The sequence below is a fragment of the Onychomys torridus genome, chromosome 21 (assembly GCF_903995425.1).
Source record: "Onychomys torridus chromosome 21, mOncTor1.1, whole genome shotgun sequence".
NCBI classification, from domain to species: Eukaryota; Metazoa; Chordata; class Mammalia; order Rodentia; family Cricetidae; genus Onychomys; species Onychomys torridus.
The window spans coordinates 31,087,478-31,103,148 of record NC_050463.1 but is presented as its reverse complement, the minus strand read 5'-3'; the positions used below and the strand labels follow the sequence as shown (position 1 = coordinate 31,103,148).

General features: G+C 45.2%; 1 protein-coding gene across 1 annotated transcript in view; it reads right to left on the bottom strand.

The window, feature by feature from the left end:
- Positions 1-15,671, bottom strand: part of Alk (ALK receptor tyrosine kinase) — a 700,596-nt gene that overhangs the window by 471,437 nt on the left and 213,488 nt on the right. Inside the window, exon 3 of the mRNA XM_036170695.1 lies at positions 3,448-3,612. Coding sequence (XP_036026588.1) covers positions 3,448-3,612 — 165 coding nt within the window. The remainder of the gene's footprint in view (positions 1-3,447; positions 3,613-15,671) is intronic.

Genomic DNA, 15,671 nt, shown 5'->3' with positions numbered 1-15,671 from the left:
ACAGAGGAGGAGAAGCAGGTCAGAGGTCAGCAGTGCACAATTTATTGCCACTGTTTAAAGCATGAAAAGGTCCCAACTTCCAGATGCACATCATCTGACATCACAAAGTCTATGGGATTAATGCAGGGTCTAGCTGTTGTGTTCTCCAAATCACTATATCGTGGTGGCCCAGCCAATCCTTAAAATAAAGCTATTAAATATATATAGTGGCTATATATATATATATATATATATATATATATATATATATATATATATATATATATACACACACACAGTGATTAAAAAATACAGGTTTTAAGAAGTTGATGTCTTTGTTAGGGTTTCATTTGCTATGTTAAAACTCAACAATTTAAAGTAATTTGGATAGGAAAAGGTTCTTTTTCACCTTATACTTTCATATCACAGTCTCCCATTTCAGGAAGTCAAGGCAAGAACTCAAGGCAGGAGCTGATGCAGAGGCCACAGAGGAACACTGCTTACTGGCTTGCTCCTCGTGGCTTGCTCAGCCTGCTTTCTTCTAGCACCCAGGACCACCAACCTGGGAGTGGCACATCACACAGAGAGCTAGGCACTCCTACATCAACCACCAATCAAGAAAATGCTCTATAGGCTTGTCCCCAGGCCACTCTGGTGGGGGCATTTTATCAACTTAGGTTCCTTGTTCCCAAGAGACTCTAGTCTGTGTCAAGACGATGTAAGACTAGCCAGCCGAGTTGGATATTAGAATCCAGAGTTAAGCAGAGTAGTGGCTATTAATCATTGGAGTAAACCTGAAAATGTGGCCTATGTCAACAGTACACAGGTGAAGTTATGACTTAGATTTATCCAAGAAATATACTCAAAATATTTTAGGAATTCGACCGAGGGTTAGTTGGGAAAGTGGTTGATGCACAATCATAAGAACCTCAATCTGATCCCCAGAGCCCACATCAAAGCCAGGTACAGCGACACATCTCTAATCCTAGCACTGGAGAAGCAGAGACAGGAGGGTCCCTGGGGCTTGCTGACTCCAGGATAATGAGAGATCCTGTGGAAGGCTGGAGAGATGGCTGCTCAATGGTTAAGAGTACTTGCCACTCAGTCTTTCAGAGTATCAGAGTTCACTCCCCAGTACCCACATCAAGCAACTCACAACCACTTGTGACTCCAGCTCCAGGGAATCTGACACCCTCTCTGGCTTTTGTGGACACTGACACACACGTATATACATGTACATACACACACACACACACACACACACACACACACACACACACACACACACCCCACAAATAAATCTTGAAAAAAAAAGATGGAAAAACAATTGAAGAAAGACACTTGATGTCAACTTCTGCCCCCCCCCACACACACACAGGTACAAATATACACAAACAAATTTAAAAGAATCCTATGAAAATTTAAACTGCAATGAAATACTATCTCATCTGCTAGATGGACAAGAATGACTAATTCTGACAATACCAATAATTAGTGAGGACAAAAGTCAGAGGATGGAACCCTAACACATCACAAGTAAGAGGGTATAAGTTGGTATAAGCACTCTGGAAAATAGATCCACATTATCTAATGAAATGGAAGATGCATCGAACATATACCCTAGCAATTCCATCTCTGTTATATGTTACAAGGAGTCTTAGGCAAGTGTACCAAGAGAGCTGCAAAAATGCTTACAGTAGTGTTATTGGTAATTGCAAAAACCTGGAGATAACCTAAACAGTCAATGACAGAAAAGAGAAAAGGTACTGTTCCCTTCACACAATGAATTCAAGAGATCACTAAAACAATAGACCAAAGCTACATGTATCAGAACAAGTTACAAAATGATAGAATGGCTCCATTTAGATTAAAAGGTGGCAGATCAAATAAATCCCATGTGTGGGGGCCACACACTTAGGTGGTAAAGTCATAAAGACAGGTAAGTGAATGATTCACATACCATACAGAAGAACAGTTACCTCCAAGGTTAGAGAGCTGTCTGTGGATTCAGTGAGGGCAGACAGCATTGAGACTCTTCAGGCTGGTGGGGAAAACTAGAGCATTGCTTAGATTATCATCTGTAATTTGTGTATCCATGCTATAGCTATGATGTTTGTACATGCCAGGTGTCATAATGTAAAATATTCAGATTGCTAGGCCCCGGCTAAGATCGCTTGACTTGGCATCTTCAAGCAATATTTTCTATAATATCTTTATAAACCCCCATGCATTGCCCGGTTAAGACCGATTTAACCTATGCCTGTTCTCACACAGACCAGACATGGATATCCAGGAGAGGGCACAAATCAACCTCAAGCTATCTCAAGAGGTCAAAGAAAGCTCAGAAGAATATATAGAAAGGGATCGTGCCTAGTAGGTCTGCAGTGATGACAGGGTTTGAGGATGGTGTATAGAACAAATCCGAGAGCACTAATTACTGTGATGTGATCTCCTCTTTCAGCTCAAATGAGCCCTGTCCCCGATAGACTCTGCAGATGTACGAGCCCATGATAACCATGCTCAAGAACTTGGGTGCAGTACAGGCTCTGGTCAGAGCTTTTGCTACAGACCCAGAAACATGTCATGGTGGAGACAGCCATTGGTAGACATGTAGACCCGCACATGAAAGTGTAGACACTTCCCTTTGCAGAGTCCTGGCTCTCCCTCACTCATTATGAATCCAACAGGACAGTGAAGGATGGCAAGTCCTAGTTATGTCCAGTAAATCCATTCCCATTTCTGTTTTCACTTCTATTTCTAGCTTGGATAGAGAGACCAGAAGGCTGGAGTGGGGCTTAATGTTTTCACAACACCCTGTAAAAACTCTCCAACTATATAACCAGTATCACGATTCAGGTGTCTACTCTTCAGGTCCTGAAAATTGGGCAGGCAATATTCATAAACAGCTTGGGACTGCTGAAAGCACCATGCAGAACAAGCATACAGCCTGAATATTCATGAATGACTCCGAAACACACATTTAACCCAGTTGTACACCACCTTCCCCATTGAGATTGGCAGATTCAGCAAATAAAAATGCAGAGCACACTTGAAGTTTTCCATACGGTTGGAATAGGTTTTGGTCTAAGTATGTTCCAAGAGCATCACCTGAGACATAATAAAAAAGTACTTATTCTTCTTTAGAAATTCAAATCAACCAAGTGACTTGTGTTTTTGTTAGCAACCCCATTCCAGGTGGACAAACAGATCAACATGTTATTCAGTGTCTTACCCTGGGAAATCTATGTTGAAGAGTTCTAGAATTCTACTCTATTACTTGGTAAGAGTAAAAGGCTGGATTCATCTGAAAATTAGACTCACGTGTTCCAGGAGCCATGGAGAAGCACAGATATTCAAAGTCTATTTCCAAGGAGCCAAAGGCAGAGCAGGGTTGGGAAAGCCCCTTCATTTCAAAGGAAATAGGCAGCTTGTCCTGCCTCCCCCGACCCTAGGACACTCTCCCCTTACCTCTGGGTGCCTCCTTTGAGCGGTCTGCCTCTGGCCCATCCAACAAGTCCATCTGTGAGGCCTCCTCAGAGGGTACACGACGCCAGGACCAGCTCTGGTTCCCATGGTTGTGGAGGGGAGGGGAATATTCCAGCTCACAGGGGAAGTCAAAGCTGCATTCTAGACCTGTAATGACAAGGAAAGTCAGAGAACAAGCCGGTTCCCAAACATGGGCCCTGCCCTCCAGGAGGGCTAGCCTTCACCTCATCCACAGCCTCTGCCTGTCCGGGAGATGTAAGGTACAATTCCTCCCCCAGATTCATGGGACAGTGAGAGGCTGTGCTTGTCGTGGCTCTGGGAACAGGGAGAAGTCTTCACTCTGGGTGAGCACAGCTCATGTGAGCAAGTTATGTCTGAATTTGAGTCTGCCTCTGGTATTTACCAGCTCTCTGGCTTTCCATCCCTTCCTCCCTGTTCACTGGAAGTGATGCTATAAGCCGGAAGAAGTGTGTGCAGGAGAAGACCTAGGCAGGCCCTGCCCTACCTGACTGAGGAGTCCCAGATCGACGCAAACCCATGTGACTTGCTTTGCCGCTCTCCCTCTGTAGCCACCCACAGGGGCAACACTGTAAGTGGGCCCTGGCTTACTCTCTCCTAAAGGAGCACAAGAGACAGACACTGCGTACGCAGACATAGGGAAAGGCAGTGGGAAGAAGCCTTGCCCTGAGACAATTGTGTTTCATGTCACCTTGTGTGTAGTAGAAGACATCATTCTGTTAGTATACTTGCCTCCCATTCAGGGCACACAGGCCTCTCGGCATCTCTTTTCTCTCCTTATTCACTGTCTAGTATCCAACATGGTTGAAGTGCTTTGCATGGGATAGGCTCTCAGAGCAGTCACATGGATTCACAGAGATGTCTTCTCATGTGCACACTTTCTTTATCAGCAAAACAAAGGGTTACAGACTCGATGATTCTGGAAATACCTAGCTAGTGAAATTGGCACTCCACCTTTGTTACTGATTTGCTGGTGACCTTCTGTAAGTCATTTAGCCTCTCTGGGCCTCATATTCTTCAAACAGAAGAGCATGGCCAGATGTTTTCCAAAGTTCGTTCTCAATTTAACTTGTGTACGATTCCAAAGTCCTTGCTCTTGGAGGGGTTACTGCTAATGTGATGAATCAATCTGCGGTCCTGCTAATGGGTGCTAACTCCCAATTAACACAGGGGCTTTTACACAGCTGCTTCTGGGGCCACTGTTTCCATATGCAGGAGAAGCCTGGTACTGGGGATTTCAGACTGCAGCAGAGAAGCAAGACTGTCCCTGGCACCAGCAGCCAGTTGGAGGAGGAGCCTGCAATCATATCCGTGGGCAGCTGGCCCTTCTTGGGAGTGGGACTCACATGATTCCCACCGACACAGCCAAACTACCTAAGCTAGAGGGGGAAATACTCTCAAGTACACTTCTATTAAGTGTCTTTCTGCTTCTGGGCAATAGAGAATTGTTCTATGTTTCCCAGTGGCTCTCCAGGAACTGTATCCTATGCTCCTTAGGTTCATGCCACTCACCCTTTCAGGGTGGAGACAATTCCCCTTTATAATGGGGAGAGGGTGCCTTGTTTGTATTGACTTGTCACTTGATGCCTTTGTATCTTATCAGCACTGAAGGAGGTCTGCCTGCCTCTGAGGGCTGCAATGCTGCTGTTACCATGTGTGTGTGTGTGTGTGTGTGTGTGTGTGTGTGTGTGTGTGTGTGTGTGTGTGTAGTTCGTTCTCTGTCTCTCTGCCCCTCTCTCTGTCTCTGTCTCTCTCTCTGTCTTTCTCTCTCTCTCTCTCTCTCTCTGTCTCTCTCTCTCTCTCTCTCTCTCTCTCTCTCTCTCTCTCTCTCTCTCTCTCTTCAGAGTCTCAGGTATCCCATTTGGCTTCTAACTGGTCTGTGTAACAGAAGATGATGAGGAATCCCTGATCCTCCTGAGTGTCAGGATTATAGGTATACAATCCTTGTTTATGTGGTGCTGGTGAGCTAACCCAGGACTCTGTGCATTCTGGGCAAGCACTAAGCTAACGGAATCTCATCCCCAGTCCCCTCATCTTCAGCACTGGCTTGCCAGACACCTTGCTTTGGTATCAGAATACCAGGAGGAAACTGGTACTCCATTTAGTACCTTGCAATACCAAAATGGCCCTCAAAGCGAATGGCATGGCCATTTCACATGGCTTCAGTAGAGAGGGTGGAGAGGGCCCCAAACTGCCATTCACGTCAGTAAAGGTGAAAAGATGAGAAAAAGGAGAGAGAGCAGCCACCCACCCCACAGTGACAATTACTGGTGCCGTCTCCAAATCTTCAACTTGCAAGGCTGTCATCTACTGCATCTCTTCTCCAAATAAAGATGTCCCAATTCTGTTTGAGACGGAGGTATGCTGGGCCAAATCAGAAACTGCCTGGCAAATGTGCCTGTGTACATACTAGGCAAACAGACCTCAGACTGCTCACCATCAATTCCGGGACGTCTGGCCTCTGGGGAGTGTGATAAGCCACTGTGTTTGGGTCAAATGCTGCCTAGTAAAGCAGGCTATGCAAATGCCCCATCATCAAATGAGTTTGTTTTGAAATTCTCGCTTGGAGGCAGGCCTCCCTTTAGCTAACACAGCTGTACTTCCTGGCTTTAAATAGGAATGGAGTTAATATTGCTGCTCATTTTGGGTGAAACTGAATTGGATTTTTCTACATTCTGATTTAATTTCTTATAAAACATCGAGAGACAGGTTGTTTTTTTTTTTTTCTCCCTCCTAAACCACCTTTAATATCTTTAGGCAATAATATCTGGGATCATTTTCTCTTATGACACCAGGAAGGACTCCTCTTCCTTGGATCTTTTCAGAGGTTCTAGTTATAGGGCACTTCCTTTGCCCTCTTCTGACTCAGGGCCTATGAGGCAGGAACTATAAGCTCTCCTTCACAGAAAGCATTCAGAAGGATCAAGTGAGTCATCAAAGTGATCAGCCTGAAGGCCAGGGCAGGTCCACACCCAAGGGAAGAGACTGGAAATCATATCCAGTGCATCCCCGAGGTTATCTGTTGGGGACCATTCTAAGTACATTTTCCCGTCACCATAGTAAATCTGCAGAGCAACACTGAGAAGGTGGGGGTGAGGGGTCTCCTCTGTAGATGAGGAAACCGGAACTCAGAAAGGTTACTTTTACCAAGACGACAGGCCCTGCCCACCTCCAGGGAGAACCAGGAGGAGACCCAAGGCTAGAGCATGCTCTAAATCCAGGGTTTTCTGCTCACTCCACCATAGCTCCAGAATCAAAATCCGGGGCCAAAGACCAAATTAAGTCATGTTTGAGTGTGGTGGCTAACTTCAATTGTTGGCTTATCAGAAGAAACAACACTCTGGGCATTGATGAGTCATATCTTTGGGTGTGCCTATGAGGGTGATCCCAGAAGGGAATACTGAAAGAGAAGACACCCGAGAGAGGGCGGCACCATACACTGGGGTCCTCAACTGAACAGAAATGAGAAAGTTGGTAAAGCAGCAGCATTCATATCTTTCTGCTTCCTGAACAGAGCACAATGTGACAGTCACCTCAAGCTCCAGTGGCCGCCATGTGTTCGCCTCCATGATGAACTGTATTCCCTGCAAACCATGAGTCAAAACTAACCTTGACTCCATCCCATCATCCCTCATCAAGTGTTTGGTCACAGCAAAGAGGAAAATAATACACCAAGGACCCTGTGTGTTCTTTGATTTAAATTCTGCCCACCATTCACATCTTCAGATTTCTGCACCGCCCTCAGGGGACAGATCTACTGCTCCTCAATGTCAGGCCCTGTATGGCCACTGTGACCCTCACAAAGGATCCAGAGATCTCAGCCTTTGCTGCACATATTCATTGGGTCTATGAGAAGTTAACCATTGAAGAATGACAATGAAAGGGAAAAAAAAACCAATTACCATGTGCCAATTAAAACTATAAAAGAAAAGGAGATACTATTCCAAACTGCTGAGTATGCAGTTGCAATCAATCACTGATGCCCGATATTGGCCTTTCTTATCAATTTCCTCATAGAAGAGAGACAGTGGAACCTTCTAGAAATGATCGGCCTGCTGGGAGGAACATGCAATGCTGTAAAATAAGTCCTTGGTAGGGCACAGTCTTGATGGCTCTAGGTCCTGCACGCTGCAGCTGAAGGACCCTGGGAGGACTGTTCTCTAAACCTGAATTTCTGCACTTAAAAATCGAGGAAAAAGAGCATCCTTCCCATGAAACACTCTCTGGGGCTCACTGACTCTCCAGCTTCACAGCCAAAAGGATGGACCTTTAGACATCAGTCACTAGCATTAGGAGGATACTTAAAGGAACCTTTTCCCTTCTAGATTCTTAGACTCACTAAAGGAACCTCAAGCAAGTTTTACAATAGGTAAAGGCAGGAATGAGGCTCCTTTTGCTTCTCTACCTTCTTCCCCCCCCCCCCCCCGTGTGTGTGTGTGTGTGTGTGTGTGTGTGTGTGTGTGTGTGTGTATGCATGCTGTGCCCTGAAATTTACCAGGACGGGGGCCACATTTCAAATACACTAAGAGTAAATCCAAAACATTGCCTTGGTGTAAAATGCCGTCATTCAGGAAAATGTCCCATAACCGAGCAAGAGTCATGTTGTAGAACGGATGCCTGGAGGGGTTGGCAATGGCCACCTGTCTGGACAGTCTCAATCTGTGGGTAGAAATGGGTAGAAATCTGGTCTCCAGTAAAGTGTGAGATTGGCAACAACAAAGCAGCCATGCCTAAGGCCTAAAGCAGTTAAGACAGAGGTGGGGGCTTCTTAACCCGAGCCACATACCAGGAAAAGACACTCAAAGGCTGGAGTTCTGCTGCTCTCTACACCACCACAGCATGGCAACAGGAAGACCTGGTATCTTCAGACACTGGATTCTCCCCTTGGTTGGGCTGAGAAAATCCATCAGTTCTCCTTTGTATCCAGATCACCCTGGGGTCCCCCAAATGGCCTTTTGTTTCTAAATCTTCAACCGGTTAATGCGGAGACTTCTCACGGGCTTTCTCATTTCACCTTGGCTCAATTTCAAGGCAGGGAACCAGGAACCACCTTTAGTTTTCAAGACATTCCCTCAAAATCAGACATGTTCTGGGTGACCTCAGACACAGCAGGGGCTTTAAAGAGCAGTTGGCCCCACCAAGTTAAGAAGCAGATGTAGAATTAACCAGATGAGATGATGCTGTGCTTGTGGGCCCCAAGACATTGAATCCTCATCTCTGTCAAGAGTGTTTCAGAACTTAGGCCAGCAGTTGATCTAGGGTCTTGTCTTTGGTACAAACTTTCAACAGGCATTGGCAGATTCATAGTTTGCATGTTCATACCCATCCTAATACAGATTTCAGTTTATCATGAGGAATACTCTTTATGATGGCAGATGGCCCTTTTTAGTATTCTTTTGCACCATATTGCATCTAGTATCACCTTCCAGCAACAATCCCAGAGCCAGAGGCTATTAGAACTTGAAGTAAATGACATTTGAGGTGAAAACCTCTTCCTCCATTGGACAAACCCTTAGATCCATAGAAGCAAAAGACTAATTCTGAGTCATGTACGTCACTAGTCAGGGTCACACGATACAAAGGGCATCTCCCTTGCTCAGTGAGGGTCTTTTTGAATGCCGTATCTATAGGGAGCACCAAGCCTGAGCTACCTGAGTGTCATGGTCACTGGCCACCAGTTCTTACTTCTCAGGACTCATTGGCACCTCTAGCTAGCCTCATGTACTTCATGGCATAGACATCCCAGTGTGTCCCTGTGAAGTCTGCTTTGTGTGTTTAATAATAAACCACAGGAGGTGTCAGGGATATGTGGTCATGTTCTTGCCATTGGCCTTTAGAGACATCTGTATTTGAAACCACAGTTCATTAAGCAGAGCAGGAGAAACCAGCATTCCCAAAACTGCCAGTCTTTCAGGACTATACCAGCTCAAAAATCCTAGCAGCTGCCAATCCTGGGGCAAAAGCCAATGTCTCATTTCCTTAAGAGATCTGTCAGAACCCCTCAATTGTATATGCTAAGAATCGTGAAGGACTTTGGAGTCCATCTGAGATGCAGAAACTGAAGCCAGAGGCATTGCGGGGCTTGCCAAAGGATGCACAGTAGGTGGGTTGCAGAAACGGTACTAAAACCCTGTGATTTTCATTATAATTTACGTAAAGCTTTGGGTAACAAACAAACAAAGCAATAACTTATGCAATTAGGAAAATTCTCAAAAATCCACTGGTGTTTGTTGTTGTTGTTGTTGTTTTTTTCTGGAATGAGCTGGCAAAACCACACATGGCTAGGTTTCAAATATCTCCCAATGATTGGATGGCTCAACTCATCTCCAGGAAGGCTTTTAGGGTTCTCTCAAACTAAATCTGCTCTTCTGCCAATAAACTGCTCTTTGATGGTTGCTGGAAGCTCCCTGCTGGTGAGAAGGTCTGTTCATAGGCCAGAAGCCACAGCGAGAATGGGATGAGAGAACACACAAGGCTGGGAGAGAAGAGGAGAGATCACCAGAAAGTCCCTGGAACGTTTCCCAGGACTGTGCCAAATGAGTCTTGTGATTTGGGGCAATTCATTTAACCACTTGAGGCTTGGATTCCTTATATATATGATGCGGAGCATGTTAGCATGAATGACAGTGATTAAAATATCATATCTCCTACAAACTCTACAAATTCACATAAGATAAATGAACAAAGATGGGCTTTCTCTTCCATTTGTGTTTGTGTGTGTGTGTGTGTGTGTGTGTGTGTGTGTGTGTGTGTATGTGTATGTGTATGTGCAAGTGTGCACGTGCATGCATATGAGTATGTGTTCATACGAAGGCTGTAGATTTGATGGCAGACATCTTTCTCAACTGATTTTACACCTTACTCAAGGAGGCAGGGTGTCTTAAACCCAGAGCTCACAGATATGGCTAATCTAACTAGGCAGCTTGCTCTCTGTCCTCTGTGACTGGAATTCCAGGCAGGTTGTCACAGCCATCTGACATTGATGTGGGTTCTGACACCCTAACTCAGGCCCTCAGGATTGTGAGGCAAACCACTAACCTAGCTCCTCACCCTGGACATTCTTTCTTAGCTACATGGGTAGACTCTCACAGATGACCCAGGCTTCTTTTATGCAGACACATTACTTCGTCCTTGGGGATGAACTGAGCTGATTTGACTTGTAGAATTCAAGATGTTGTCTACAATGGGAATCCCTCCTTCTCTCCCTGTTTTATATCAACCTGTGGGTAAGAGGCACCAAGGTGTCTGGGGAGATGCTACAAGCGTCCTTAGAGGCATATATTCTGCCTGACATCAGGCTTTTTTAAAGATATGTTTAAAACTTAGCTTTGCCACTTGTCAGCCATGTATCTCAGGGAAAACTATTTACCATCTTTGCTCTTCACTCTTCTTATCTACAAAATGAGGGTTAAAGCAGAGACCATGTCATGGGGTTTTCATGAGGAAGCATAAATACAATAAGAGTACACTGGATATCTAGTATGGTGAGGCGCACACAGGTTGCTTTTGTTTTTGTTTTTGTTTTTTGAGACAGGGTTTCTCTGTGTAGCTTTGCACCTTTCCTGGAACTCACTTGGTAGCGCAGGCTGGCCTCGAACTCACAGAGATCCACCTGCCTCTGCCTCCCGAGTGCTGGGATTAAAGGCGTGTGCCACCACCGCCCCACACAGGTTGACTTTATGTAGTAATGGGCATCATTTCGGCTGTGGGTACAATGCATACATGTGTGGGTGCCTAGGCAAGTGGGCACACTCATGTACATGTGCATGTGCAAGCCCCCAAGGCTAGTGATGATAATCATCCTCCATCACTCTTGCACCTGTTTATTGAGACAGGGTCTTTCAATCAAACCAAGAAATTGCTGCCAGGCTAGTTTTAGGTGGATAAAGTGGTCAACAGTAGCATTGGACTCATAGTGCCAAGGGTAAGACTGTGTCAAACCTTTACTCACTCAGGGGTGTGAAGGCAAGGGAATCAATGAGCACTCATCACTCAACGCTTCCTCCAGAAGGCCTCAACTAAGATCATGCAACTTCATGCATGGCATTTAATCTGCATAGAGCTCTGTCTCCTAATCAGGAAATGAAGTGGCAAAATAAAGCAATTTCAATTTTCTTCTATAACTACCATGCTAAGACTAATCGCCCCCTTTGGGAAGGTGGCCAAACTAAGTCCTCTAACATGGCTCTTACCAGCTGGGCAGCAGGAAGCTGGGAGTTCTTCCTTCCATCCCAGGCTTAGATGATTAAGTGTTGCTACTTCCTCTTCCTGGGTAATTTCCTAAAGGGACACTTGGCCCACCAGTCACCTTTGGTATTAATCCACCAGCTGCCATCAACATCTGGCCACTCACTTCATAACACTAAATACCCAACCTGGCCCCTCTCCGCCCCTCACTCACACCCACCATTCATTTGTCATGGGGGCCTGGGAGCTGGAAATCATTCACTCCCTTCCCATCGTCCTGTGTCCTGGGATGCATCTGAGAGCCAATCACTCAACTCAAGACATCTGTTTTGCTCACAGTCAAGCTGCAGAGAAGATGGACCAAGTCTCCTTTAATCAATCAATTACATAAACACAGCCTCGGAGGGGGAGGTGTGTGAGCATGAGCTCACGGGCGTGGGGGGGATTGGGGTGGGGGGGTGGTAGACAGCACAGAAAGCTTAATTCTCCTTGCTCTCATCTGCGGTCATCACAATGTTTCCATCTACACAATCTGTGGACAGAAAAAGATGAGATTCTTCTCTTCATCTCAGGGGGAAAAATACTGTAAGTAATTAAAAATTACAGGTATTTTGAAATGAACAAATCCAGCCTCGTTTTATAAAGGGAAAACTGGGGCATCTATCAGGTGGCTTGGCCAAGGGGGTAGGGACTTCAGTCTAGCAAAGTGAGTGCTGAGGCTTGAGTTCCTATTGGTCTTCCAGGTCAGTGACATTTAAACATGCTCTTGCTCTCTGTGAGTGTGGATGTTGGTGATGTGGAAGGTCCTGGACAGAATAAACCAGAGTTCAGAGGACATGAGAAAACCTTAGCAGCCTGGGCCACCAGTCAATACTGCAGCTCTCTAACTGGATCTTTTGTGACTGAGATTCTTGAAATGAGAACCCAGGAGAAAAGCTCTGAGCCATTCGGCATCCATGGCAACAGGAGGAAACTGGTGGACAAGGGGGGCCTGAGAAGATGCCACAAGCTTCTCTCACTTACTACTGTATCTCCAGAGAGGCAGAATCTGAGTGTTGCAAGAAAGCCTGAGGGTTCCCGGTTGATGACAGCATTGAATCAGATGAATACCATGCTGCCCTAGCATTACCCTACCTGTCATATCCTATCCTTGCAGGCCAGCTGACGAGATGGGTTTGTCCATATCTAACTCTTAAAGTATGCAGACTCAGAACAGCCAGGAGACACACCAAGAAGCCAGGCAATATGTGCATAGATAGCATATTGAAGATTGGTAAGATTTCAACTGATAGAAAAGGAAGTTGTGGAGAACCAAAGGATAAAAAAAAAAAAAAAGATTTGAGTTGGACTTGGAACTAATATTGCTCAGTAGTATGATTTTGTGAGTTTTGAAACCATACATTTTATGGTATCATAATTTAAGTTTAAAAAAATACTTTCAGGCTATGAGAGAGAAAACTAGACATTCACAAGTTTTAAGCACAATGTTTTGGGCATACATTTATGAATGACACCAAAATACAAGATACTGCTCTTACTGAAGTTCAGAAAGCAATAATGAAACACCTGTGCTCTGAGCACACTCAGATCTTTTCTGACAATTGTCCCAACAATACCGTCCCTAAGAATCATACATGGACACTGCATCTACATCACCCCTCTTTCCCCATCTCCTCTCACTCCTCCCAAATTAATGATCTCTTATTTGATTTTTACTATTACAAGTATATACATATATAACCTATCAGGTCCATTTGGCTTTCCTCATATGTGCATCTGTCCAGGGCAGATGTCTTAGGATTGGAACCTATGCAGGATCTCATCTGACTCTCTCTCTCCCCCAAAGACATTTGGTCACTTGTAGCTCATCATCTGGGAGTTGGGGGGTAGGTGGGGGTAGAAGATAGAATCAAAGAAAGTAGGGCTGTGTGACTCAAAGTAAGAAATCTCACAAGAATGGGAGCTGAGATCCAGAGTGGCTTTCTCTTGGGGGCCGGGGCTGGGAGACCATCAGTGCAGTGATTAGGGAAGAGGTGAATGGGGGAAACATGGAGGGAAAGCAAAAGCCCGTGACTCTCAAACTAAATGCCAGTGCAGTGACCCCCAGAATCTAGGGAATCTAGATTTTGATGTCCCCCCAGGTTGTTATTGTATTTATACTCCTTTGGCTATTTGGGGGTCCGCCACCCAGCTCCCAAATAAATCACACAGAGGCTTATTCTTACTTATAAACGCCCGGCCTTAGCTTGACTATTTCTAGCCAGCTTTTCTTAAATTATCTCATCTATCATTTGCCTCTGGGCACTTACCTTTCTCTATCTCTGTATAACTCTTCTTTCTTTCTCTGTTGCTGGTTGCGTACCTGAGTGACCGGCCCCTGATGTCCTCCCCTCCTTCTCCTTTTCTTGCTTTTTATTGTTTTTTTCTCCTTCTATTTATTCTTTCAGCCTGCCAGCCCCGCCTATCCTTTCTCCGGTCTTGCTATTGGCCATTCAGCTCTTTATTAGACCAATCAGGTGTTTCAGGACAGGCACAGTAACACAGCTTCACGGAGTTCAACAAATGCAACATGAAAGAATGCAAAACACATCTTTTGCATCATTAAACAAATATTCCACAGCATCAACACACGTAACACATCTTAAAACAATATTCTACAACACTAGGTGGCCATGAGGCACCTACACTAAGCCTGGCAAAAAGTTCATCTCTACAAGGAGGTCACTGTTGCGCACTGGAGCCATTCTTGGGGCAACACAACTCTGCTGGGCTAACAGACACCCAGGATGTCCAGATAATGAGATAGGTAAAGCAATAATTGGGGCTGCTGTATGAGGAATTCCACATGAATGCAGGCACAAAAAGAGCCATAACCATGCCTCTACCATAGAGAGGTAAGGTACAGGGTTTGCCAAGAGGCTGCCTAGGTTTCAATCTCCACTTCGCCACTGTCCTGCAGATAATACAGGCAACTCTGGGCCTTCTCTTCCTCAGCTAAAAGATGAAGCTATTTGACCAGACAGCTGTGGGCCCTGATAGCTCACAATCCCTATGAATTTCTCACAGATGAAATTATTCTTGTCATCTTTCTAAATGGTCTGGCTAAAGTCCTACACAGGAGAGGTCTCTTCTGATGTGTGGTTTTGCATCTGAGGTCGCTACTGACAAAATATTTCATTTTAAGAGGGCTGCCTCTCACGTCTATCAGTCATTTTTCTGCATATGCTTTGGGCACTTACCTTTCTAGGTTGGTTAAAAATATTCAGTATACAATAGCTAAGGTGTCCCAAAGCTGTCAAAACAAAACTCGGCACCTCACTCACAGCTGCTGAATGTAATTCTTACAGCTGGAGAAGAGTGGGGAAAAGACTTCCCAACTCTGTTAGGATTCTGCCACCACTCCAGCTGCATGACTGCACATGTGCAGTTCAGCAGCTAAGCAAGGGGCCTTTCGACTTTGGATTTGTATCATTAGTGCACTGTGTGACTGCACACTGTGTGCAGCATGGTCACACAATCAGTGTGTGCATGGCATAGCTCTGTAACCCTACCTGTGTATGTGCATGGGAATCCTTAAAAAGCCGGACACAGACTCCTCCTCGTTCCTCTCTATTTTCTCCCCCATTCTCTCTCTCTCTGTCTCTCTCTGTGTGTCTCTCTCTCTGTGTGTCTCTGTGTGTCTCTGTCTGTCTCTCTCTCTCTCTCTTCTCTGCTCATTCTTCTTGCCCAGGCTTGGTTCTTTTGCCCCCCCCCCCTTCTAATAAAGCTCTGATACTGGGTTTTGTTGTGGCTCATGCCTCATGACCTTTCTGGACAGTAACCAGCGCTGCTTATCATTTTTACAACCCTCTCCACTGTCCATTTCCTCCTAGACGTCTGGAGGTTATTTCAAATGTAACTTGTCCAACATGGATCTTGCCACCTGCGCCCTCTCTCTTGATGCCTTGGTTGCCCTCTCTTCTTGCTAAATGTTTCTCCTCTTCTCTTTTTAGTTAATGGTA